This window comes from Myodes glareolus, chromosome 6, assembly GCF_982192425.1.
Source record: "Myodes glareolus chromosome 6, mMyoGla1.1, whole genome shotgun sequence".
In the NCBI taxonomy this organism is placed as follows: domain Eukaryota; kingdom Metazoa; phylum Chordata; class Mammalia; order Rodentia; family Cricetidae; genus Myodes; species Myodes glareolus.
This window is the reverse complement of record NC_142031.1, coordinates 5770879-5795466: the sequence shown is the minus strand read 5'-3', so window position 1 is coordinate 5795466 and position 24588 is coordinate 5770879. Positions and strand designations below refer to the sequence as shown.

The 24588-nt window shown below is 43.2% G+C and overlaps 1 protein-coding gene across 13 annotated transcripts in view; it reads right to left on the bottom strand.

The window, feature by feature from the left end:
* The window catches only part of Per3 (period circadian regulator 3), a 45467-nt gene that overhangs the window by 5658 nt on the left and 15221 nt on the right, over nt 1-24588 (bottom strand). For 2 of the 13 annotated variants that reach the window (XR_007228019.3, XM_048415678.3), the window contains exons 8-19: nt 22792-22898; nt 22425-22581; nt 19531-19636; nt 18174-18302; nt 17549-17675; nt 15065-15197; nt 14463-14584; nt 9997-10194; nt 4498-4728; nt 4037-4102; nt 2910-3595; nt 708-834 (exon numbers count right to left, since the gene is read on the bottom strand). Coding sequence is in view for 12 of the 13 variants with exons in the window: in XM_048415678.3 (XP_048271635.3) it covers nt 708-834; nt 2910-3595; nt 4037-4102; nt 4498-4728; nt 9997-10194; nt 14463-14584; nt 15065-15197; nt 17549-17675; nt 18174-18302; nt 19531-19636; nt 22425-22581; nt 22792-22898 (2189 nt within the window). In the remaining variant the exon portion in view is untranslated. The remainder of the gene's footprint in view (nt 1-707; nt 835-2909; nt 3596-4036; nt 4103-4497; nt 4729-9996; nt 10195-14462; nt 14585-15064; nt 15198-17548; nt 17676-18173; nt 18303-19530; nt 19637-22424; nt 22582-22791; nt 22899-24588) is intronic. The other 11 variants (XM_085690228.2, XM_048415753.3, XM_048415692.3 and 8 more) reach the window with 10 other exon arrangements.

The following is a 24588-nucleotide window of genomic DNA, read 5'->3' as shown; positions in this document are numbered from 1 at the left end:
GAGCCTTCACACTGTCTTATCTGGGTTGTGTGGAACTACAGAAACCGAAGGGCAGTAAGCACACCGTCAGAATGCCAGGACAGAGGACCAGTGCAGGGGTGGACTGTCCGTCTGAATATAACACACCTTCACAGGCACACACTTGAGCACTTGGTCTCCAGCTTGTGTCTCTGTTCTGGAAAGTGAAGGAACCTTTGGGACAGGGTATATGAGGTGGGTCACTGTGTGTATGTGTGTGTTTAGGATTTTGAAGGTTGTAACATGGCCTCACTCCAGGTCTGAGCTCTGTTTCGTGTCTGCTGTACCTGGTTCCCCTCACCTCAGACCAAGATGCTCTTGCCTCCATTCCTTCCCTGCCATGATAGACTGGACCCTTGAAACCATGAGCGAGAACAAATCCTTCCTCCTGTAAGTTGCCTCAGACAGACTTTCTATTACAGTAATAGGAAAAGTCGCCAGCACAGACTACAAATGGCTACAGAAGAACCTTCCAGAGCAGCAGGCATATTCTAAGTGGTGATTATACAGTTATACTGTCATACCAATGCTAATTTTGTCAAATGTAAGCACACCCCCGAGAAAGCCTACAAAGAGAAGGGCTGGGAAATCCCCAAACTTTCTGTATTTATTCATTATTGTCCAAACTAGAAGGCCTTGGACAAGTGATCTGGGAATAGTGTGAAAAGCCGTTTGTCCTGGTCAGCTACCTGAGGCTGCTGCAGACAGAGACTCCTGGTGCACCGATGGTGTGGCCAGGTCACTGGCGGCACGATGACTGCTCCTACTGCCATCGTTCCCTGTGACACAGGGCTGCAAGGGAGGACACAAAGGCACCTGGTGTAGAGAGAACCAAATCCCCCGAAGTTGTCCTTTGACCTCCACATGCACACTGTGGTACATCAGTACCCACCCCCACCCTCACCAAAAGTAAATAAAATGTACTTAAAAAATGTGTTATGTATAGGTGACCGAGTGTCTGCAGGTGTCTGCAGAGACCCGACAAGGACTGTGGAACCTTTGGAGCTGGAGTTACAGGAGACAGCTGATATGTGTGCTGGGGGCTACTCTGGCCCCCATGGCAGCACTGCAAGCACTCTTAGCCACTGAACCATTTATCTAGTGCTGAGCTGCGGCCTTATTCCCTCGCCCCCCCAAGCTTTATTCACCCGGGCTCTCAGAAGTGAGTGTAGGGAGGGAGATGGCTCATCAGTTAAGAGCCCTTGATGCTCTTACAGAGGACACAAGGCAGTTCACAGCTTCTTTAACTCCTACCTGCCTAGTGACCTAGCTGCCTTTTCTGGCTTCTGAGGGCACTGCATGCACCTACTGCATACAAGATTCAGGCTGGTAAAATACTTAGCTTTGAGTCTACACCTAAATGCAGGAATGACAGACTCTGAAGAGTAAACTGATAAATATATCTTGAAATGATTTTTAAAGTAGAGTTTGCAAAGTTAAAAGAAATTTACCTAAAATTTTTCAGTTTTGAAAACGACATGCATAAGCATGGAAGAATAAGCTGCCTGCTTTCTGAAGATGCCAAATAGTGGCTCACTTCATCTACACACTCCTGCTTTATGTGTACATACAGAGAAGCATGAATCCCACATCTCCAAAGAGGAGGCAGAGGAAGATGATGTCTGCTGTGAGACTGTGCCTACTAAAAAATGTCAGGGAAGCCAGGCAGTGGTGACGCACGCCTTCAATCCCACACTTGGGAGGCAGAGGCAGGCGAATCTCTGTGAGTGAGTTGGAGGCCACCCTGGTCTATAAGAGCTAGTTCCAGGACAGGCTCCAAAGCTACAGAGAAACCTTGTCTTGTAAAACAAAAATAAACAAAATGTCAGCGAAGCTATATCTATAAAGTCTCAATGATATGGCTGCCTAAACAAGACCTGAATAAGGACAACACCTCATTGGAAGGTGTTATGTTTCTTCCTTATATGGAAGGAGGAAAAAGCCACAGGGCCCCAAATCCTAGACAAAGAACTATGCGGGACTAGCAATGCCAGGAATGGGAGCAAATAGTCGTCCTCAGGGAGAGTCTTCCAGTTAGTCACCCAGTACCAAGTGGTGAGATCATAAACATAAAGGTAACACTATGTAGATTGAGCATATTGAATTTACATATTTAGGAATATGTAAATATATAGTATTTAAATATTTAAGAATGCATATATTTTGTATTTATATATTTAGGGGTACATACACACACCCCTATTAACAACAACAACCACAGCAACAATAAAAGGCCATAATTTTGAGGAGAGTAAGGGAAATCTGAAGAGAAGAAAATGGGAGAATGATATAGTTCGATTTTGACTAAAAAATTTAAAAGTATGAATTCTAAATTCATATTCTGTCATATGGCTTATTTCCCTTTCTAGACCAAAACTCCGGCTTTAATTTGTAAGGAATGAACATGTTAAGTTTAATACCTGGATATCAAATTTTAAAAGGTAGAGGAAACCTAGCAATAAAAAATTTGAGGGGCTGGAGAGATGGCTAAGTGGTTAAGAGCATTGCCTGCTCTCCCAAAGGTCCTGAGTTCAATTCCCAGCAACCACATGGTGCCTTACAACCATCCCTAATGAGGTCTGGTGCCCTCTTCTGGCCTGCGGGCATATACACAGACACAAAGAATATTGTATACATAATAAATAAATAAATATTTTTAAAAAATTTGAAAAACATAATTTGTGAAAATCATCCCCAAGCATCAAGAACAGATGAGTCCTTTGCGTCTATTCCACAAGCTGGACAGGGACACACTTCTCGCTTACACTGAGCAGGGCTTAGTCCAGCTGTGAGGCGGGTCATCCCCTAGTGACTAGGCTGCCAGTGCTGAGCCTCAGACTTGGTAAAAGGGTCCAGATTTTCTCACTCACTCGGTAGATGGCACCACTTACACACTCAACTTCTGGGCCAGCAGCTCTTCTCACTGGATCTGGAGATTCAGATGGCGCAGGCATTTCTTCCTGAAGTAAATTTAACTGTAAAGGCGAACTGTTCCTTGAACTAATAAATGGATGCTCCTCACTGTGTGTCTCCCAGCTTTCCTCCATTCTCCCATGGCTATGGTCTGAAGAAGTTGGTTCCAGGTGTGGAGCCACTGCTGGCACTAAGGGTGTCATTTCAGAAGAACCTGCAGCCCCCAGGAATGCATATGGGGAGAATGATGCTGACCACAGAGGGAAGACTGGGGGGCTGTGCAGGAAGATGGTCATGAGCGTGTCCAAGTACACAGAGGGGAAAGCTGAAACAGGCTGTGGGCCAGCGGACAGAGGTGGGCATTCAGCTGCAGCTGCCCAGCCTGCAGAGCCCCCTACTCCCAGAGAGGCAACATCTTGGAGGGGAAAAGACGAAAGTAGACAGGGGGCCTGGCTGGGAGCTACCAGGGCTGATGGGAAAGCGAGGCTGGAGGCGTGGGGAGAGGAGACAACAGCAGGGCTCCAGGGCTGTACACCAGGAAGGAGTCCTCTGACATGGGAACAGAAGTCTGCACTGGAGCTGCTGGTGTCCAAAGGCACTGGCAACTTCTTCCGTTTGTGCTTCCGTCTCCCACTTCCAGCACATCTGGTCTGCTTAGGAGAGCCTGATGAAGTGATAAAGAAGCCTTTAATCCTAGCATTCGGGGGGCAGAGACAGGCGGATCTCTGTGAGTTCGAGGCCAGTCTGGTCCACAAGAGCTAGTTCCAGGACAGGCACCAAAGCTCAGAGAAACCTTGTCTCAAAAAGAAAACAAAAAAAAAAAGGAGGAGGAGGCATGTCACAGAAAAGTAACAACAGAGAGAGTTGCGGGTGATTTTAAACTTTCCAATGAATTAAGTATTTGCCAATAGTAACTATTCTAAAAATAGCAAAACATTGTTCTAATTCAACAAAATTCTAGGTAAAAACTAGTACACTAAAATAAATCAATTCCAGCACCTTAGTAGGTTTCTTATAAAACTGTTCTCAGGTCCAGACTCAAATAAGATCCTAGGTAAACTGTGGAATAAGCGATTGTAGCATCTTGGTATCTTTTGGAACCAACCTGTAGCTCTCCCTGGTACAGCTGGCTCTGAACAACCACAGGTGCCAAACCTGCAGCTCTGGTCAACTACATATGGAAAATATTCAGAAAAAAAGGATCATGTACAAAGGTCCCCATTATCTCTCCAATTATAATAATATACTATAATAATGGAATATTAAGTGTTAAATAAAAGATAAGTTAAAGGACATGGAAGATGTGAACAGGTCATGCAAAAATATTATGGCCTTTGATATGTAGTAGTCCTTGAATGTCTGTGATTTTGGGTGTGTGTCAGGTAGTGCTTCCTGGAAGCAATCTCCCACTGATACAGTAGTACAGTTCAATCTGTATATAATCTATAATAATCTAACAATGAAAGGGCTACATTCAATCTCCCACTGATACAGTAGTACAGTTCAACCTGCATATAATCTATAATAATCCAACAACGAAAGGGCTATGCTCTAAAATGTAACTACCTTGAACACATGAGTACTTAGCATTGCTTTTGCTCTTTTTCTGCAGATAGCAGCTGTAGGGTGAGGTCAGGATCCTTTCCCGGAACCCGTCAACATAGCTCTGTTCTTCCTTCTGCGTGTGTGCGGAGAGGACAGCTGTTGTGAGCCCCACATGCTCAAATTCTTCCGCAGTCAGGGGAGATGGTTGTGTTCTCAGGGTCCAGGGCTTACACGCTAAGGCAACACCCTCTGCTGAGATCACAGAAAACAGATTTAATAATTAATAGCAATTATTTATTTTTTTATTTTGTAGTTGACTTCCAACAAATTTCGACAAACACAATTGTTAGAATATAAAAATATCAGTACAGAACAGAAATTCCTCTTATCTTTCTTTCACTTTTCATGTGTGATTCTAATGATACACAGACATTTATTTAGATCTTGCTAATATAAATATTTTCCCTTATTACTTACTTAGGTTCTCTAGAATCACGAACTATAGGCTCAATGTCCTTTGTTTATTGCTAGAATCCACTAATGAGTGAGTACATACCATATTCATATTTTTGGGTCTGGGTTATCTCACTCAGGATAGTGTTTTCTACTTCCACCCATTTGCATGCAAAATTCAAGATGTCACTGTTGTTTTACTGCTGAGTAGTACTCTAGTGTGTAGATGTGTCACACTTTCTTTATCCATTATTCCACTGAGGGGGCATCTAAGTTGTTTTCAGGTTCTGGCTATTACAAATAATGCTGCTATGAACAAAGTTGAGCAAATGCTTTTGTAGTATGATTGGGCAGCTCTTGGTAGACAGAGAGCCACATGGGAGTACTGGACTGAGCTCTCAAGGTCCAGTTGGAGAGCAGAAGGAGGGAGAATATGACCAAGGAAGTCAGGACCACGAGGGGCTGATCCACGCACTGAGACAGTGTGTCTGAACTAATGGGAGCTTACCAAAGCCAGCTGGAATAGGACTGAACAAGCATGGGATCAAACTGGACCCTCTGAATATGGCTGACAATTGGGGCAGACTGAGAAGTCAATGATAATGGCACTGGGATTTGTCTCTATGGCATGTTCTGGCTTTTGGGGATCCTAGTCTATTTGGATGCATACCTTCCTAAGCCTGGTTGAAGGGGGGAGAGGGTCTTGGACTTCCCACAGGGCAGGGTATCCTGCCCTCTCTTAGGACTGGAGGGGGAAAGGGGACGTGAATAGGCGAGCAGGAGGGAAGAGGGAGGAGGGGAGGAAGTGGAAATTTTGATTCCTAGTATTAATAAGGTAATAATAATAATAATTGCAATAGTTAAAAATATAAACATTTTCCATGTCCTTACATTTTTTTTGGATTTTTGGTCAAAATTATTAATTTAGAAACAGAGCTTGGAACTTACTACATAACCTACCTGACCTGAATTTGTGACCCTCCTGTCAGTCTCTTGAACACTGGGATTACAAGTGTGTGCCATCACAGTTAGCCTATGAATCTTTCCTACTTGTTTCTTTGAGACGAAGCCTCTCTATGGAGCCCTTGCTGTCCTGGAACTTGCTATTCAGACCAGGCTATTCTTAGACTCACAGAGACCCACCTACCTTTGCTTCCCGAGTGCTGGGATTAAAAGCGTGTGCCACCATCCCTGGCTCAACTGGTTAATTAAATAGGTAACATATTCACATAATTCAAACACTGAGTTTTAAAAATAAATTTAGTAAATTCTTCCTGTCCCTTCCACTACCTACTCAGCTCGTTTTTATTCTCCCACAGAAAATCATTCTTTTTCTCTGCCCTTTGACTTTCTTTATGCATAGAGAAATAATCATGAACACAGAGGCCCATCTGCCCACTGACTGTTTTCTCCAAAAACACTAGCCTACAGTTCACCCCACTTGCTACTCCTCAGGGAATTTAACAGTACACAGCCATCTCATACTCTACATGCAGTGAAGCATCCACTTGTCATTCACAAGTACACCTGCATGCATCTGTACACGGATTCTTCTCAAGCACACCTGCATATATCTGTACACAGATTCTTCACATGCACACCTGCATGTATCTGTACATGGATTCTTCACATGTGCACCTGCAGGCACCTGTACACAGATTCTGAGTTGTTTCAAGAAGAAATCACGGTGGGTGCTGTGGTTGGCTCCCCAGTACCCTTCCCACCTCTTGGGGCTGTGCCGTATTGTGGTAGCCTGGCTAGCCCATGCCACCTCCACAAGTAGGCTCTGACTTGTTCTGAGTCAACTTAACTGCTGTGGCCAGCACTGGAGCAGGGACTAGACTGACTTTCTTGCCTTAAATAATGAACACAATGGACACAATATATGAAATAAACAGTTTCAGGGCTTTGAGTCTCAGATGGAGTCTAATAAACTCCCTATGAGGTGAGGTTAGATCTTCCAGGAGAGGAGCAGAGAAGACAGCTGCATAGAGAGGACTCTAGAGAGACAGATATCCCCAGGGCCCAGAGAAAGGTTTGCCTTGAGTCCTGGGTTGGGAAGGGACTTTCAGAGACGAGATGACAGCTCAAGCTTAAAGAACACAGCCAGGCCAGAAAACCTCATTTCAGTCAGCAAGATGGCTCAGCAGGTAAGCCTGGCGACTTGAATTTGATCCTAGGAATCCATGTAAAAGGAAAAAACTGACCCCCCCAAAGTTGCCCTCTGACCTCCACACACCCAAAATGATGCAGAAAAATAAATGCATGCATATATACACATAAAATATATGCAGAAAAATAAATGCATGCATATATACACATTTGAAAAAGCAAAAAAGGAAGTCCTGGCTTTTTGTGGCTATGACTGAAGAATTCAGTAGCAGGGATGATCAGGTCTGCAGTGCTCAGAGCCGGTGCTGGCTTGGCAAATTTTCAGTGTGAGTCTGAAAGAGCCAGTCTGTTTCTAGTAAATCAATTGGGTCTCAAAATAAAGCCCCAAATGTTCAAGAACACAAAATACTGTGACTCATTTAACAGTAACAGTGCTGGGAATAAAGGTGTGTAGTGGTGCACACCTTTATTCCCAGCACTCAGGAGGCAGAAGCAGGAGGATCTCTGAAATTGAGTTCCAGGACAGCCAGAACTATACAGAGAAACCCTGTCACAAACTCCACCCCATCTCCCCCAAAAGATGGCTTCTCTATTTATCAGCATTCAGAGCTGTCTGTTCTGCTGCTGCATGTAAATTTTAGTATGTTGTCTTCTCATGAGTATTTATTTCAGAATAATTTCAAAGTCCATTTCAGACTTTTTCTTTGACCCATGATTATTTAAAAACATGTTATTTGGTTTCTAAATTCTTGGGCTTTAAGTTGTACTGATTTTTAATGTAATTCACCCTAACTAGAAAGCACATCTTTACATATCAGCAATCCTACATCAGAAACTTACATTTCAGCACAACGTATCTTATGTCAGCACACCTCTGACTGTGAGCTCTTCAGTATCTGCTAAAGACTACCCAGGCCAAGATGGCCAACACTGTAGCTCAGTCCAGCCACTTCTGCACATTTAAAAAAGTACCTTTATTATTTTAATTACGCACACCTATATACGCCTTCTGTCTCACACTTTTAATTAGTCCCTGGTACTATAATGGCAATGACGGTTGGAGAACAATTTGATGCCCTGCTTCCCACTCACAGGCAACTGACGCAAGGGAAGTTACTTAGTTATCACACATAAATATCAAAGGTTGCAAGGAATGTCCCATGATCGCAGTCATCAGACAGGAGATCACTCCAGGGCAAGGGTTAAACCTAGATACTAAGCTTCCCAGAAAGCAAAGAGACATGAAGATTCAAATGCAGTCAAGTTGGCGAGATCAGTCATTACTAACACGATTCCTCCCAATGGACCTCTGAGATGGAGGGTGTGTGCAAGCAGAGTGTGTTCCGATTAGCTGGAGAAAGTTCCATCGGAACCGAGGTAGGCCTTTGGGATAGCAGCAAATACACAGTTTGTTTGGGCACTTTTGGGTGTGGGGAGGTGTTTATTGTTTTTGTGGGTACAGTCCATCACAGTGGGGTGACAAGGCAGCAGTACTGTGAGGTAGCTGGGCTGTGCCCTCAAATCATGAATCCAAAGCACCCCATTTCCCTAAGGTTGCGGCAGTCGGGAATTCTGTCACTGTGATAAAAAAGTATCCAATACAGCTTCCAAGAATAAAGCACAGAGAACTGCCACAGCGACTACTCAATGCACGTTAGCCAATATGCCACAGAAGGTAAGCAAAGGTAAGCTAGAGACAGCCCAAAACCCAACTTAAGAGAAGTCATTATGAAAAACCAGAAAGTCAAAAGGACAGGAGGTAACGGAAAAGAATAAAGAGATCAAGACTAGAATAATTTATCAAGAAAGTATGTTGCAAAGGATATGCTCTACTTGAAGGGCTCTAGCACCCCCAAGCATGGCAAACAGGATGCTGACAGGTTTTGCCTTTTGCTCTTTTCTCCCTTGTTAGACGACAGTCCTACAGCTAGCCACTGGGGATTATTCCCTTATTTGGCCACTTCCTCCTACTGAAGTTGACTACCAAAGTACAGCTCTTGAAGTAATCAAAAGTCCCCTTGTGACTGACTACCCAATTAACATGCATAATCAAAATTAATCCCCTCATCCTAAGACAGGGTCTTCCTTTTTACCTCTATAAACCACCATTTGTCTGTGTGCCATGTCTGTCTCTATCCAGAGGCAGTCCTTTGTCCCTCCTGGGCAAGTAACCTTCCCCATCTCCCTGGCCCCCTGTCCCCTTTTCCCTCATTCTTTAGCTCCTGTCTTTGTCTCTTATTCTCTGCCCTTTGTCCCTCTAGGTCAAATAAATCTCCTTTGTGCTGAGAATTTGATGTCTGGGTGCATCCTGTACCGACTCTGAGGGCGCCAACCCCTCCCTTTCACTACTGACTTAGCAAGTCAACACAAAAGTGAGAACACATGTGTTATTCATCTAGTTGCCAGTATACATTCAACATGTGAAAGACACTTTTTTAAAAGATCAGTGAAAGGGGCTAGAGAGTTAGCTCAGAGGTTAAAAGCATTGGCTGTTCTTGGAGAGGATCCAGGTCTGGTTCCCAGAACCCACATGGTGCTCACAACCACCTCTAACTACAGTCTTGGGAATATGGCACCCTCTTCTGGCCTCTGTGGGCTGCAGGCACACACACGGTGCACATACATATATGAAGGTAAAACATCCATACACATAAAATCTCTTGGGGAAAAAAATTAGCCACAACAGAACCCAATGCGGTCCACAGGAAAGTACATTAACAATGGCAACCACAGAGGACTCGGCCCCATGGTGCCCAGCAGCTCTAGGAGCTCCATGCCTCAACTGACCCTATTAACACACAGCACACAGAACAAAAATAACCAATACAAACATGGTGGCATTTCTTAATTAGGATTACTGAATAAAAGTCAGGGAAGAATGGTTAAGACACAGAACTTGTAACTAAGCAAATGGTATTAACAGATTCTTTTCTCATCAAAAGGCAAAGGTGATACCTGAGTGTAGGGGCGGGACATGGACAGTGGTGCCACTGCAGCTGCACTGGCTTCTACCAAACCCCATGCACAGTGTAGCAGGGGACAGGGACCACGCAGCACCTCTTTCAGCATCTGTTGATGGTCCAGTTGTTGGCATTTCCTTTTCTTTTTGAGGTTTGTTCAGGATCTGTTCAGTCTCTGGTGATACATGAGAAACTGACAGTGAAAAATCCTAAGTGGATGCTTACAGAAGTTAGTAACCAACAAATAGAACCATTAGCCACACAGAGATTCTGTGATCCACCACATAAAAAAACTGAGAGAAAAAAACCCATGATCATCTCATTAGATACTGAAAAAGCCTTTGACAAAATCCAACACCCCTTCATGATAAAAGTCTTGGAGAGATCATGGATATAAGGGACATACTTAAACATAATAAAAGCCGACTGTCAACATCAAATTAAATGGAGAGGAAACTCAAAGCAATTCCACTAAAACAAGACAAGGTTGTTCACTTGCTCCATACCTATTTAATATAGTACTTGAAGTCTTAGCTACAGCAATAAAACAACTGAAGGAGATCAAAGGGATAAAAATTGGAAAGGAAGAAGTCAATGTATCATTATTCATAGATGATATGATAGTGTACATAAAAGAGCCCAAAAATTCCACCAGGAAACTCCTATAGCTAATGAACACCTTTAGTCAAGAGGGTGAAAACAAGATTAACTCAAAAAAATCAGTAGTCCTCCTATATACAAATGATAAACGGGCTGAGAAAGAAATCAGGGAAGTAATACCCTCACAATAGCCACAAATAATATAAAATATCTTGGGGTAACTCTAGCCAAGCAAGTGAAAGGCTTGAAGTATTTGAAGAAAGAAATTGGAGAAGATATCAGAAGACAGAAATATCTCCCATACTCATGGATTGCTAGGATTAACACAGTAAAAATGGCCATCCTACCAAAAGCAATCTACATATTCAATGCAATCCCCATTAAAATCCCAACACAGTTCTTTATAGACCTTGAAAGAACAGTACTCAACTTCATATGGAAAAACAATAAACCCAGGATAGCTAAAACAATCTTGCACAATAAAAGAACTTCTGGAGGTATCACCACCCTTGATTTAAAGCTGTACTACAGAGTTATAGTAATAAAAACCACATGGTATTGGCATAAACACAGACAGGTGGATCAATGGAATCAAACTGAAGACCCAGATGTAAATCCACATGCCTATGAACACCCGATTTTTGACAAAGAAGCCAAAATTATACAACAGAAAAAAGAAAGTACCTTTAACCAATGGTGCTGGTATAACTGGATGTTGGCATGTAGAAGGATGCAAATAGATTCATATCTATCACCCTGAACAAAACTAAAGTCTAAGTAGATAAAAGACCTTAACATAAATCCAGATATACTGAACCTGACAGAAGAGAAAGTGAGAAATAGCTTTGAACACACTGGCACCAGAGACAGCTCCCTGAATAGTAGCACAGGCATTAAGATTGACAATTAATAAATAGGACCTCATGCAACTGAAAAGTTTCTGTAAGGCAAAGTACACCATCGATAGGACAAAATGGCAGCCTACAGAATGGGAAAAGATCTTTACCAACCCCCATATCTGACAGCGAGCTGATTTCCAAGATATATAAAAAATTCAAGAAACTAGATATCAAAAAATGAAATAATCCAATTTTAAAAACGGGGTAAAGATGTAAACAGAGAATTCTTTTTTTTAAAAAAACATTTATTTATTTATTATGGATACAATATTCTGTCTGTGTGTATGCCTGCAGGCCAGAAGAGGGCACCAGACCCCATTACAGATGGTTGTGAGCCACCAGGTGGTTGCTGGGAATTGAACTCAGGACCTTTGGAAGAACAGGCAATGCTCTTAACCTCTGAGCCATCTCTCCAGCCCTAAACAGAGAATTCTTGACAGAAGATTTTCAAATGACTGAGAATTACTTAAATAAGTGTTCAACATCCTTAGCAATCAGGGAATCAAAATGACTCTAAGATTCCATTGTACATTTGTCAGAATGGCTAAGATCAAAAACAAAAGTGACCGCTCCTGCTGGCAAGGATGTGGAGCAGGGGGAACACTCTCCCATTGCTGGCGCGAGTGCAAACTTGTATAGCCACTTTGGAAGTTAATAAGGCAGCTTCTCAGAAAACTGAGAATCAGTCTACCACAAGAGACGGCTCATGCGGCTGAAGAGATGCCTCAGTGATTAAGAGTACTACCTGCTCTTCCAGGAGTCCTGAGCTCAATTCCCAGCATCCACACTGCAGCTCACAACTGTCTATAATGGAATCTGATACCATCTTCTGGTATGCAGATATATGTAAACAAAACTCATACACATAAAATAAGCAAATAAATACATCCTTTCCTTTTTTTTTTTTTTGCTTTTTGTTTTTCAAGACAGTGTTTCTCTATAGCTTTGGAGCCTGTCCTAGAACTTGCTCTGTAGACCAGGCTGGCCTTAAACTCACAGAGATCCTCCTGTCTTTGCCTCCCAAGTGCTGGGATTAAAGATATGTGTCACTACCACCCTGCAAATAAATACGTCTTTCAAAAAGAGAAAGAAAAGACCCAGCTATACTATTCTTGGGCATATACCCAAAGGATGCTCAAGCATACCAGAAGGGTACTTGCTCAGCTGTGTTCATAGCAGCATTATTCATAATAGCCAGAACCTGGAAACAACCTAGATGTCCCTCAACCAAGAAATGGATAAAGAAAATGTGGTACATTTACACAATGGAGTATCATAAGCTGTTAAAAACAGTAACATCATGAAATTTGCAGGCAAATGGATAAAACTAGGAAAAAAAAATCATCCTGAGTGAGGTAACCCAGACCCAGAAAGACAAACATGGCGTGCACTCACTCCTAAGTATACACTAGATACACAGTAAAGGACAACAGTGCTACAACCCGGACCAGAGGGACTAGGTAACAGGGTTCCAGATCTCCCTGGGAAGCAGAAACAGAAAAGATTTTGTGAGTGGACTCTGGGCAGGTGGGGATGGGAACATGAAGGATCGGATTTGAGGAGGGGATGGTGGAGGAGACAGTACTGAAAGGCACTACTGGAAAGGGAGGGCTTTGGGGTCAGGGAAGAAAAAACGTGGTGCAAGGGAATCTCCCATGAATCTACAAGGATGAACCCCGCTAAGATTCCAAACTATAAGGGATACCTTGTGTGAACTGGTCATTTCCTGTGACCAGGCAAGACTTCAAGAGGAGGATCGGGACAGTACATACATTGTGGAATATTCTTCTACACTGTGAGAAAATGTGTCACTGTGATTGGTTTAATAAAAAGCTAAACAGTCAAGAGGTAGGCAGGAGGTATAGGTGAGACTTCTGGACAGAGAGGTCTAGGGAGAAGAAGAAAGGCGGGGTAGTCAGATACAGAGGAAACAGGATGGGCAAAATGGAGATGAGGTAATGAATGTGTGGAAGAAAGTGGATTAAAAAATATGGGTTAATTTAAGTTATAAGAGTTAGTTACAAACAAGCCTAAGCTATAGGCTGAGCTTTTATAATTAGTAATAAATGTGTTTTTTTTTTTTGTGAGCTGGTGGCCCAAAGAAAAATTGGACTTGTATAGTCAGATCATAACCTTTGACCTACAGTCTGTTCCGCCTATGGGATATGCTGGGACAAGGGGGCCTAGAGATTAAAGAAGTGGCCGATGACTGGTCTAGCCTAAAACCCATGCCAGGAGAGTAAGTCCACCCTGACACTGTCTGGAACACAAGGACCCAGAGACTGAGACTAGAACCATATACTACTGGAGAGAAAAAAGCCAACATAATGATGCCTAGTAATATTCTCTTATACTTGTAGATAAATGACTAGCCTAATGGTCATCAGAGAGGCTTCACCCAGCAACTGATGGAATCAGGATGTATACCCACAGTCAAACATTAGGTGGAGCTCAGGAGATCCTACAAAAAAGAGGGAAGAAGAATTGTAGGAGCCAAAGGGGTCAAGGATATCACAAGAAAATTCACAGAATCAACTAACCTGGCCAGGGTCTTAGTGAGAATGAACTGACAATCAGGGAGCCAGCATGGGGCTGACCTAGGTGCTCTGTCTGTTACAGTCCTCCTGTGGAACTCCTAACAGTGGTGGCAGGGGCTGTCTCCAACTTTTACAGGATTTTGGGACCCTACTCCTCATACTAGGTCATTCTGCTCAGCCTAGTACATGGGGAGGTGCTTCGTTTCACTACAACTGCGTAAGCCATGCTTGGTTGATACCATGAGAGGTCTGCCCTTTTCTGAAAGAAATGAAGGAGGAGTCGATTGTGGGGTGGGGAAAGAGGAGATATGGGGGGAGGAACTGGGAGGTTAGGAGGTAGGGGAAACCTTGGCAGGGATATAAAATAAAGACAGACAGACGGACAGAAAACAATGAAGTCATCTACGGTGAGGACACTCCTGTACCTCGCAGCACTGTGCTGCAGTCCGCATTGTGATTTTGCTTGGCTTCTTCTGAGGAGGAAGACGTGTCTGTGCAGGATATGCACTTTCTTTTCAAGGCTGGGAGACTGTAGCTGGTCAGGTACCTACAACAACAGGATTGGACTGTTTCTGTATTGGCTCCAGCAAGCTTTCCCCACTTCTGTGCTTTGCTTCCATGACTGAGGCCTGGAAGACTTTGTCCTTCCTTCTGGGTGAAGTCAGCCCTGATCACCCCAGCCTGTGTCAGTGACTTACACTATCTCTTTCACTACTTTCTTTAATTGGTCTTCACATCTCACACCATTTAATCCTGAGCAACTTACGCATTCACTATACCACCGCTCTGTCACAGAGAGACGCAGCTTCTTATTTTCTGCGCCCTCCACAAAGGTCAATAAATTGTGAACTGTATGTAACAGGCACCCACTCCATGGCTAACAGAGGACTCAGGACCACTGTCCCCAGCAGCTCTAAGAGCTCCTCATGCATCTACTGATCCTATCACTTGTAGTATTGAGTCGACACACACACCTCTGTGTGCGATGCGGTTCCAGTGAAGAGCTAGGCGCGCAGGCATTTCTCACCTGATGACACTGTCGATACAGTTCATCTGCTGGTAGGATGAGCTGTGCTGTTCTTGCCTCGGGTCATCACAAGAGCCAGTACCCATGCTTTTATCTCTCAGTGTCTGAGAGGAAGAAAAGTCCTTCTGCTCACCTACAGAAAACGAAAGCATATGCAATTAAAATATTTAGCATGTATTAAGAAAATAGTAAGCTCATACATGCATAAAACATTATGCAGTCATTAACCATGAGCTCGGATCTAAATGTACTGACACGGAAATATCAGTCAAGTGAATAAGGCACAAAAGTAAGCTACACAGAATGACTGCACCAGTATTTTTAAAACAGAATGGAGTATGTATGTCAGGCAAGGACTACCAAAGCGACTATCAGATGAAAGGCTGGTGGGGAAAGCCCAATGCCAAGCCAATACTACTTTTTACAACTGGCTAAGACAGCTAATGCTGTGTGTCACCCTGCCTTGCACAGCACCTGTCCACTGAACACCTGTGGAGTGGGTCTGTGGACACGGAGAGCGGAATAACTGGATATCACACATACTTCCTGAGTTACAAGGTAAAGGACACAGCACTGCGCCTGTTTTTGTGCTGTTCTACATGGTAGCCAATACCACAGGAAGCACTTGAAATAGGCCACTACAAGCAAGTAATAGTAATAGAATACTATATTGGTTTGAATTTGAACTGAAATTATCAAGTGTGGCTAATGGCACAGGTGTGGAGAGAAGGGGAACACCTCTAGGCTTGAACCTGAACCTCCTGAAGCCAGAAGAGCGAGCCAGTAAAGAAGATGGAAAAATAGGCTGAGAGGAAGCCCTACAAAACGGTGCTATGGAAAAAAGAATGGCACCGAGGTCAAGGGGTGACTAACTATGTCACACTGTGAACGTATTCGTGCGTTTGCTACTGCTGCTCTTAGGTCAGGGAAAAAAAACTGGAACTGGCTGCTCCCAGGGCCCGCTGCCTGCCACCACATGGCCTGCTACCACCATTTGGGACCTGCATTTCTGCTGCCTACTGCTGCCAGGGATCTTGCAGCATTTTTTTAAAAAATTATAAAACCGCTGGATCAGTTTCTCTCCCTCCCATCAGTCCCAGCAGCTGTTTATGAAATAATCGCTCAGAGGCTAATATTAAGTATAACTGCTTGGCCGACAGCTCAGGCTTATTACTGGCTAGCTCTTTCCTATAAATTAACTCATTTCTACTAATCCATGTATCACCATGTGGCTGTGGTATTACCTCTGTTCTGGTATCTTTCTCCTTGGGCAGCTGGCTCACATTCCTCCCAATTCTGCCCTTCTTCTCCTGTATATATGTTTGGATTTCCCACTTAGTTATATTCTATCCTGCCTTACGCCAAAGTAGCTTCTCTATTAACCAATGGTAATAAAACATATTCACAGCATACAGAGGGGTATTTCACATCGTTTCTGTCTTTGTAGAGCTGGCCAGTAAGAAGCCTGAGCCATTGGTCAAACAATTTGTAATTAAAATTAAGCCTCAGAGTGGTTGGTTATTCAGGAACTGGCAGGTGGGAGAGAAACCTTCAGATAGACTTGCTACCAGGGAGTGGAACCAGCCCAAGAGAAAGAAGTGTGTTGTAGTCAACAAAGCTGAACAGAGTTGAAGATATAAAAAGCATTCTGACATCAGACAGAGAGCTGCGGAGTTTGGTCTCTCCTTGCTATGCTCCCTTCCCCATGTTCTAGAAAGCTAATGTATATTATGTGCCAGTATATGTGATCTTTTTGATTTTGAATTTTATGGGGATTATAGTTAAGAGATTGTCATGCTTCTCAGAAGAGACTTTGAAATAAGTTTGAGGCTATTATTGGTTGTGGGAACTTTTAAAGTTGAACTAAATGCATTTTTTTTTTTGCATTATGATATGGCTCCAAGTCTTTGGGGGCAGGGAGTGTTAAGTGGTGGTTTGAAAGAAAATGGCCCCCCAAAAGGGAGTGGCACTATTAGAAATGGCCTCGTTGGAGGACATGTGTCACTGTGGGGGCAGGCTTTGAGGTCTCTTTTGCTCAAGCTTCCCTCAGTGTGACTTTCAGTTGACTTCCTATTGTCTATAAGTAGCACTGTTAGCTGCCTGCACACCACCAAGCTCCCCATCATGATGATAATAACTGAACCTCTGAAAGTATAAGCAAGCCACCCCAAGGAAATGTTTTCTTTATATGAGTTGCTGAGGTCATGGTGTCTCTTCACAACAATAGGAAACCTAATGAGACAGATGGTATCAAAATAATTAAATCTTTATTAAAGCATACTGAGCTATACTGTAAAACTGTTTAGCTTTCAAGTGGTATTGTGTAGCCAGTATATCACTGCTGTCAATACTATTACATTTTCTAGGAAATTCTGCAAGCTAGAGAGCAGCACAGAGCGCAGGGGTTTTGCTCAGAGTGCATACATGCAGCTGTCTATGAAGAGACAGATTCAGGAGCAGCTGAGGGTCACTCTGCTGACTTACCACCACCCTGCAGCTCCACGCACGTGTCCATCACTGGCTTGACTGATCTGGTCATTGACTCAATGTACAGCTGTTGACCCACATTCTTAATTTTGTTTACACTGGCATAGACCTGCTGCAAGGTCATCTGAGAGAGAAGAATGATAAAACAGGTTTTAAAAATGTAGAAGTGTGCACTAAAAGATACACAAACAACACATGCTTAACCTCTGGTTCTCTGAGATAAGACTAAAAGCAGCCTTCACTTCAATTCTGTTTCTTGCAGAACCACTGTACAATGATGCCAATCAAACTGTACATCCATCTACTCATAATACACTGTTGTTAGGAAAGCATACAGTAATCCAAATGTCACCTGGCAAAGGTGAATTTTTTCCTCTAAAGACAGGGCTCTGCTCATGAAGCCCAGCTGGCTCAGAGCTCTTGCTTTCGCTCTGCTGGAATAAGCATTTGCCACTAAGCCTATCTCAGGTTTTTTTTTTTTTTATTTTTTTCAGACATTTATTTCCATTCAAATCATTTTCTAAAATAAATTTAAATTTGTCAAATGACAAGTCCTAAGAAGTCATGGGTACAGGAGCTCCACTGACACATCACATCTGCACAAAATACATCTTCCACACACCTGCTCCTTCTGTGCTTCCTCCACACAGTGTCCACTTGACTCACTGGAAGAGGGGATGCTGACGTGCTGCTCCTGTGAACCGCTGCTGCCCAGGCTCCCGTAACCACTGGAAGCACTGGCATGAATGGGCTAGGAGGAAGGGAGCCAGCTCAGTCACTGCTGTGTGTGTGGTAAGGATGCTCACCTCAGAGCTTCCAGTCTACAACCACCACACAGCGAAGGGCTTCTTAAACACCACAGTAGGGATGGAGCTGTCAGCCTGGGCGCTGCTGTGAGACACTTAAACACTACAGTAGGGATGGAGCTGTCAGCCTGGACGCTGGTGTGAGACACTTAAACACTACAGTAGGGATGGAGCTGTCAGCCTGGACGCTGGTGTGAGACACTTAAACACTACAGTAGGGATGGAGCTGTCAGCCTGGACGCTGGTGTGAGACACTTAAACACTACAATAGGTATGGAGCTGTCAGCCTGGGCGCTGCTGTGAGACACTTAAACACTACAGTAGGGATGGAGCTGTCAGCCTGGACGCTGGTGTGAGACACTTAAACACTACAATAGGGATGGAGCTGTCAGCCTGGACGCTGGTGTGAGACACTTCAGCGCCTTCCTACGCTCAGGGCAGGCCCAACTTTTTAGTCTACATAGAGACTGCAGCAATATGTCCTTCTAGGTGCCATAAGGAAACTACCTTTTGTAAATCATAAATAATTTTATAAAATAAAACAAATTTAAGTTTCTTATGCTCAATTTAGAGTAGACAGAACACATAAAATAAAAACATAGATTTTTAAAAAATTTCAGAGACTTCATGAACCTGAGATTTTATAAAAAACATTTCTGAAAAGCTCTGGGCTCACACTCAACATGGACACACTCAACTTTATTTACTATCAGGAACCATCTTCCATTGTTCTTTCCAACAAGTAATTTTCCTCTTCTTCCTTTATAATGACAAGAAATACTGAGACCAACCACCTTGCTCTTCTACTTTTAAAAACGGAATTATTTTAAAAAACACTGACTTTCAAGCTCAGGAGCTGAGCACACTGCTGGTGTCTGAAGCAAGAGAAGAGTTTCTCATGAAGAAAGCAAGGGTCTTCCCTGACACTGTGGCCCAGTCTGCTGTGCTGAAGCGGGTGCAACCAAAAATGTCCTGTGCATCTCACTCAGAACAAGGACCCAAATAAAACAGAACTTAATCCATAGAAGCAAAGAGAAGAGCAAACATTTCTAAGATGTGGAGGTAAAGGTTCCTCTCTCCTCAGTGTGTTCTTGTGGTCTGACTTCACTGAGACCAAACTAACAAAAACACAATCTCGGGAATCGTGTGCTTTTTTAAAATCTCTCACTTTACCTGCAGAAGAAGTTTGTGAATCTGTTCTTGCAATTCTGCTATGTCTTTATCGTTATTAGGTGCCTTTTTTATTCTGGTAGCAAAAACATCCTCATTTAATGGGCTCCTATAAAATGCCAAGAGAAATAATGAACCAAGCAATCATAATTCATCTAAAATGAAGACTAAAGTGCTTGCAACAGACTATTTAAAGAATCAGCTATGCTCTGATGAACCAACTCTTTAACTCTAGATTCAGAAAATAAGGAGTTAAAATTCCCAAAGAAACAAAATAGACATAATAACCCTAATCCACCTGGTCCTGGGAACAAAACACAGGACCTTAAACAAGCTAAGAAAACAATCCACCATAAATTACATCTCAGCCCTTGTTTTTTGAGTCAAAATCTTGCTACAATTAGCCCAGGCTAGTTCTACCTCCTGAGAACTGGGGATACAAGCACACACCTGCACAGTTTAAGTTAAGTTTCTCTACAGCACTCATCTTTATGTAACAGGTTCAGGGCTGTGTGTGTGTGTGTGTGTGTGTGTGTGTGTGTGTGTGTGTGTGTGTGTAAAACCAGTGATAAGTTACTTCTTTTGCTCCTAAGATATTCAGTAAGGACTGGTTTCAAAATCTGACTGAGTGACTCCTCTGTAGAAACGTTAAGACCCTGAAGTTGCCAAGCTTACATACTTAAAGCTGGGCTGGAGATGGCTCAGTGGTTAAGAGAACCTGTTACTCTTCCAGAGAATTGGAGTTTGGTTCCTACCACCCATGACAACCTTTGGCATCTGCACATACCCACAAGCAGGCATATACACCTAATCTACACATAGTTAAAAAAAATAGTAAAAATAAACTTTAACAAACTTAGTTGGGCATGGTAGCACATGCCTTTGATCCCAGGACTTGGGAGGCAGAGGCAGGAGGATCTCTGTGAGGCCAGCCTGGTCTACATAGTAAGTTTCAGGACAGCCAGAGCTACATGGTGAGAGCTTGGCTCAAAATACCATAAATAAATAGCTACTAATCACTTATGCTACCTGATAAAGATGCTATACAGCCATCCCGCCCCAGCGGTGAATATGAGGCTGTCACACTCCTACCTCCCATCTCTTTTATAAACTTTGGAGGATTTAAAATCTGAGCTAATGGGAGTTCACCAATTCCATCTGGACAGGGAGGAAACCAACACAGGGCTAAACTAGACCCTCTGAATGTGGGTGACAGCTGTATAGCTGGGGCAGACTGTGGAGTCACTGGCAGTTGCACCAGGATTTGTTCTTGCTGCTTGTACTGGCTTTTTTGGGAATCTATTTTCCTTGGATGGATACTGTGCTCAGCCTAGATATAGCAGCGAGGGCCTTGGACCTTCCTCAAAGCAATGCTCCTTACCCTCTCTGAGGAGTGGATGGGGAGTTAGGTGGGGGAGTAGGTAGAGGGGATAGGAGGAGGGGAGGGAGTGGGAACTGCGATTGGTATGTAAAACGAAAAGAGATAGTTTGCTTTCTTTTTTAAAAATGTAATTAACAAATAAAATCTTCCACTGAGATGGTTCAATGGGTAAAATCGTTTGTTGTGTAAGCCTGATGTCTGGAGGTGGATCTCAGAGCCCCTGGTGAAAGGCAATACCCACACAAGATGTTCTCTGAGCTCCACATGTGTGTGTCGTGTTACATGTTCCCCCATCTTACACGATAAATTAAAAAATGAAATAAAAACTACCTGAATATAATGAATACCAACAAAGATGATAAAGAGAGGAAACTGACATTTATTAAGACCTCCTCCTAAAAACTATGCTAGTTTCTAAGAAAATGAAAATAACATCTTCAGAAGCCATAAAGCAGCAGTTCTCAACCTGAGGGCTGCTACAACCCCTTTGGCAAACCCCTGTCTCCAAAAAAAAAAAAAAAATAATAATTATGATTTATAACAGTGGAAAAATTACAGCTATGAAGTAACAATAAAATAATTCTATGGCTGGGGTCCCCACAACATGAGGAGCTGTATCATTAGGAAGGCTGAGAGCCGCTGTTAGAGAGTGGTTGTCATTGTTCAAGTGCTTTACAAGTGCCGTCCTACAATGGGATGTCCACCTTCTCAAGGGCCCCAAGTTATTAAGGGGAGATGAGAGATAAAACAAGGGACCAGTTTAGGTACCAAGGCTCACACATTCATCATGACAGGAAACTATCTCTTGGGTCCTCGGTAGAGTGGGTACCAATGAGGAATACTGAGTCAGATATATCACCTCATGAAGTCTTAGGACGTAGGCATTATCCCTGACATTTAGTGTGAGGCTGGGTGATGTATCCCTGTGGTATAATGTTTGCCCAGCCCAGGCTGGATGGAAGAACTAACCAAGAAACAGCCAAGTCAGAGGCCAAAGAGATGGCTCCATGGTTAGGAACACTTTCTGCTTTAAAGAGGACCTGGGTTTGGTTCCTGGCTCTCACGAAGCCACTTACAACAGCCGCTTACAACAGCCTGTAACTCCAGTCCCAGAGGACCCAGTGTCCTCTTGTTGTCTCCACGGACCCAGGTGCGTACTCAGTATACTTACTTACATGCAAGCAAAACACTCGTACTTACAAAATTAAATCTTTAAAAAACTTTAATTTAATTTTTTATGTGTATGGTGTTTTGCCTGAGTGTATGCCTGTGTACCATGTGCATGCCTGGTGCCTGTGAAGGCCAGAAGAGGACACTGGCTCCCTGGACCTGGAGTCACAGACCTACAGTACAGCTACCGTGACCTAAGAGCTGAGACACCACCCAAGACTAAAATCATTATTAGAAAAATCAGAGTGCTAATTTTTCATGATTTACTCAATCATGTCTGTCTTTCATGACAGGTGACATTTGCCCCCTCACCTCTGTACCCCACAGCACCAACTGATGAACTTACGTTCGAACTTTATGCTGACCAATGATGAAGGAAACCTTCCGGCTCCAGGGGTTCACAAAACTGGACCAGCTGGAATCCAGAATGACATAATCTCCATTCTGAGTGCAGAATCTGATGGGCGAGTGTTCAAATGGAGGATGGCCAACATACTTTAAAACTATGTAAAGCAACAAGATTAAAACCAAACTTTACACAGATAAGATTGCAAGTGTACTGCTTCAGTTATCACTTTAAAGGAGGAAACAATTACTTTAGCAGTTCAATACATTTCTTATTTGGGTAAAGGTGAAACTCTAGTGAGAAATGAACTGAAAAATCAGAATCAATTAGTGGCAAATAACAACGTCCATAAAGGAGCAGGCCCCACCTTTTTGGTGTATGGCAACCATCAGAGGCCGATCTTCTGGGTGCACATATGTTAAGATCGACGTTCCAATCAGATCCTGAGGTAGGTAACCCAGCAAAGGCACAGCCCTGGGGTACAGGTACACAGCACAGGAAACATGTTATACTGAGCAAGTAATTAAGTAGCTTTTATATACTTAAAAATAGCCACTCAGGCTGGCAACACAACTCAGTGAGAGGCTATGTGCTTAGCATACAGAAGGATCAGCTCAGAAGAGCATTTCCTGCTCTGCAAAATAAAACATCACCACCAAACCCTAGCTTCCCTATTTAATTCTAAATAGGAAGGACATTTAGGAAAAGATGTCCATTAATGCACCCATAAAAGTAAAAAAACCTAAGTGCCCGCCTGCACTATGGGAAACAGATATAAGCTAACTACGTCAGTAGTCATCTGATACATTGCATCAAAATCACCTCAATCCCTAAGATCAGGCTTGTGGGCTCACTGTGATCTCATGCCTTACACACTCTGGAGATAACCCATGGACATGAATTTTTATCAAGTTCCTCACGAGCCTTGCACTCTTTGTTACACTGTTGTTTAGAAAGAGCACATGTAACAGGATGCTAAAGATAAAATGGGCTGTAAACTTACACAGCATTAGTACAGTGTGGTGAAGCCTTCAGAAGGCAAAGCCTAGTGGAAAGAAGTTGGGGTACTGGGGTGCGCCCTCAGGCCTTTGTCTGAATTGGCATTAACTGTCAACCTGAACAGCTTAGAATTGCCTGATGGAAGTCTCAACTGAATAACTGTCATCATATTAGTCTGTGGACATGTTTGTGAGGGACTGCCTCAACTGTCTGAATGTAAGAGGGCCCTGTGTACAGTGGGCACCATTTCCGGGCAGGTGGTCCCAGGCTAGGTAAGAAAGTTAGGAAAAGGCAGTGGGTGAGTCAGGGAGTGAGCCAGCAAGCAACATTCATTTAGGTTCCTGTTCTGTCTCCCTTTACTTCCTGGTCCCAGGAAGAAGGCAGATTAACTTCACTGTGTGCTCCCACTATGATGTCCTGCCCCACCAGAGGTTTCAAAGTCATGGAGCCAGCTGAGTGACCATGGCCTGAAACTGAGCAGGGATTAAACCTTTCTTTCCTCCTTACAAGTTAGCCATTTCCTGTATTTCACTACAGTAACAAAGACTGATGAACAAACACATGGTTAATACTGACTGAATACAATGTAGTGGCCAAATCAAATATAGTATCCAAAGGCAACTATCATCCCAACCGATACTCACAGAAATGTTTTCAGGATTAAGTGGCCTTGGAAGGATGGCTTAGACAAAACAGGCTCTGTAAACATTTTCTGTGCTTTGTTTTACACTAATGCATATTTCCCAGATTTTCAAATTTCAAGAATAAGTAAAATTCTGAAATAAATGTGTATATGTGGAGCTGCATATACTAGTTGATATCAACATTTGTTTATTTGGTTTTTCGAGATAATGTTTTTCTGTGTAGCCCTGGCTGTCTTAGAACTCACTTTGTAGGCCAGGCTGGCCTTGAACTCACAGAGATCCCCCTGCCTCTGCCTTCTGTGTGCTGGGATTAGAGATATGCACCACCACCGCCCGGCCAACATTTGTTTTATTCAAACAAAAATACAAAAAACCAGGAGCTGGAAAGACGCTCAGCAGTTAAGAGCACTGACTGATCTTCCCGAGGACCTGAGTTCGATTCTCAGAACCCAGATGGTGGCTCACGACCATCTGTAACTCCAGTTCCAGGGGATCTGAAGCTGTCTTCTGTCCTCCTTAGA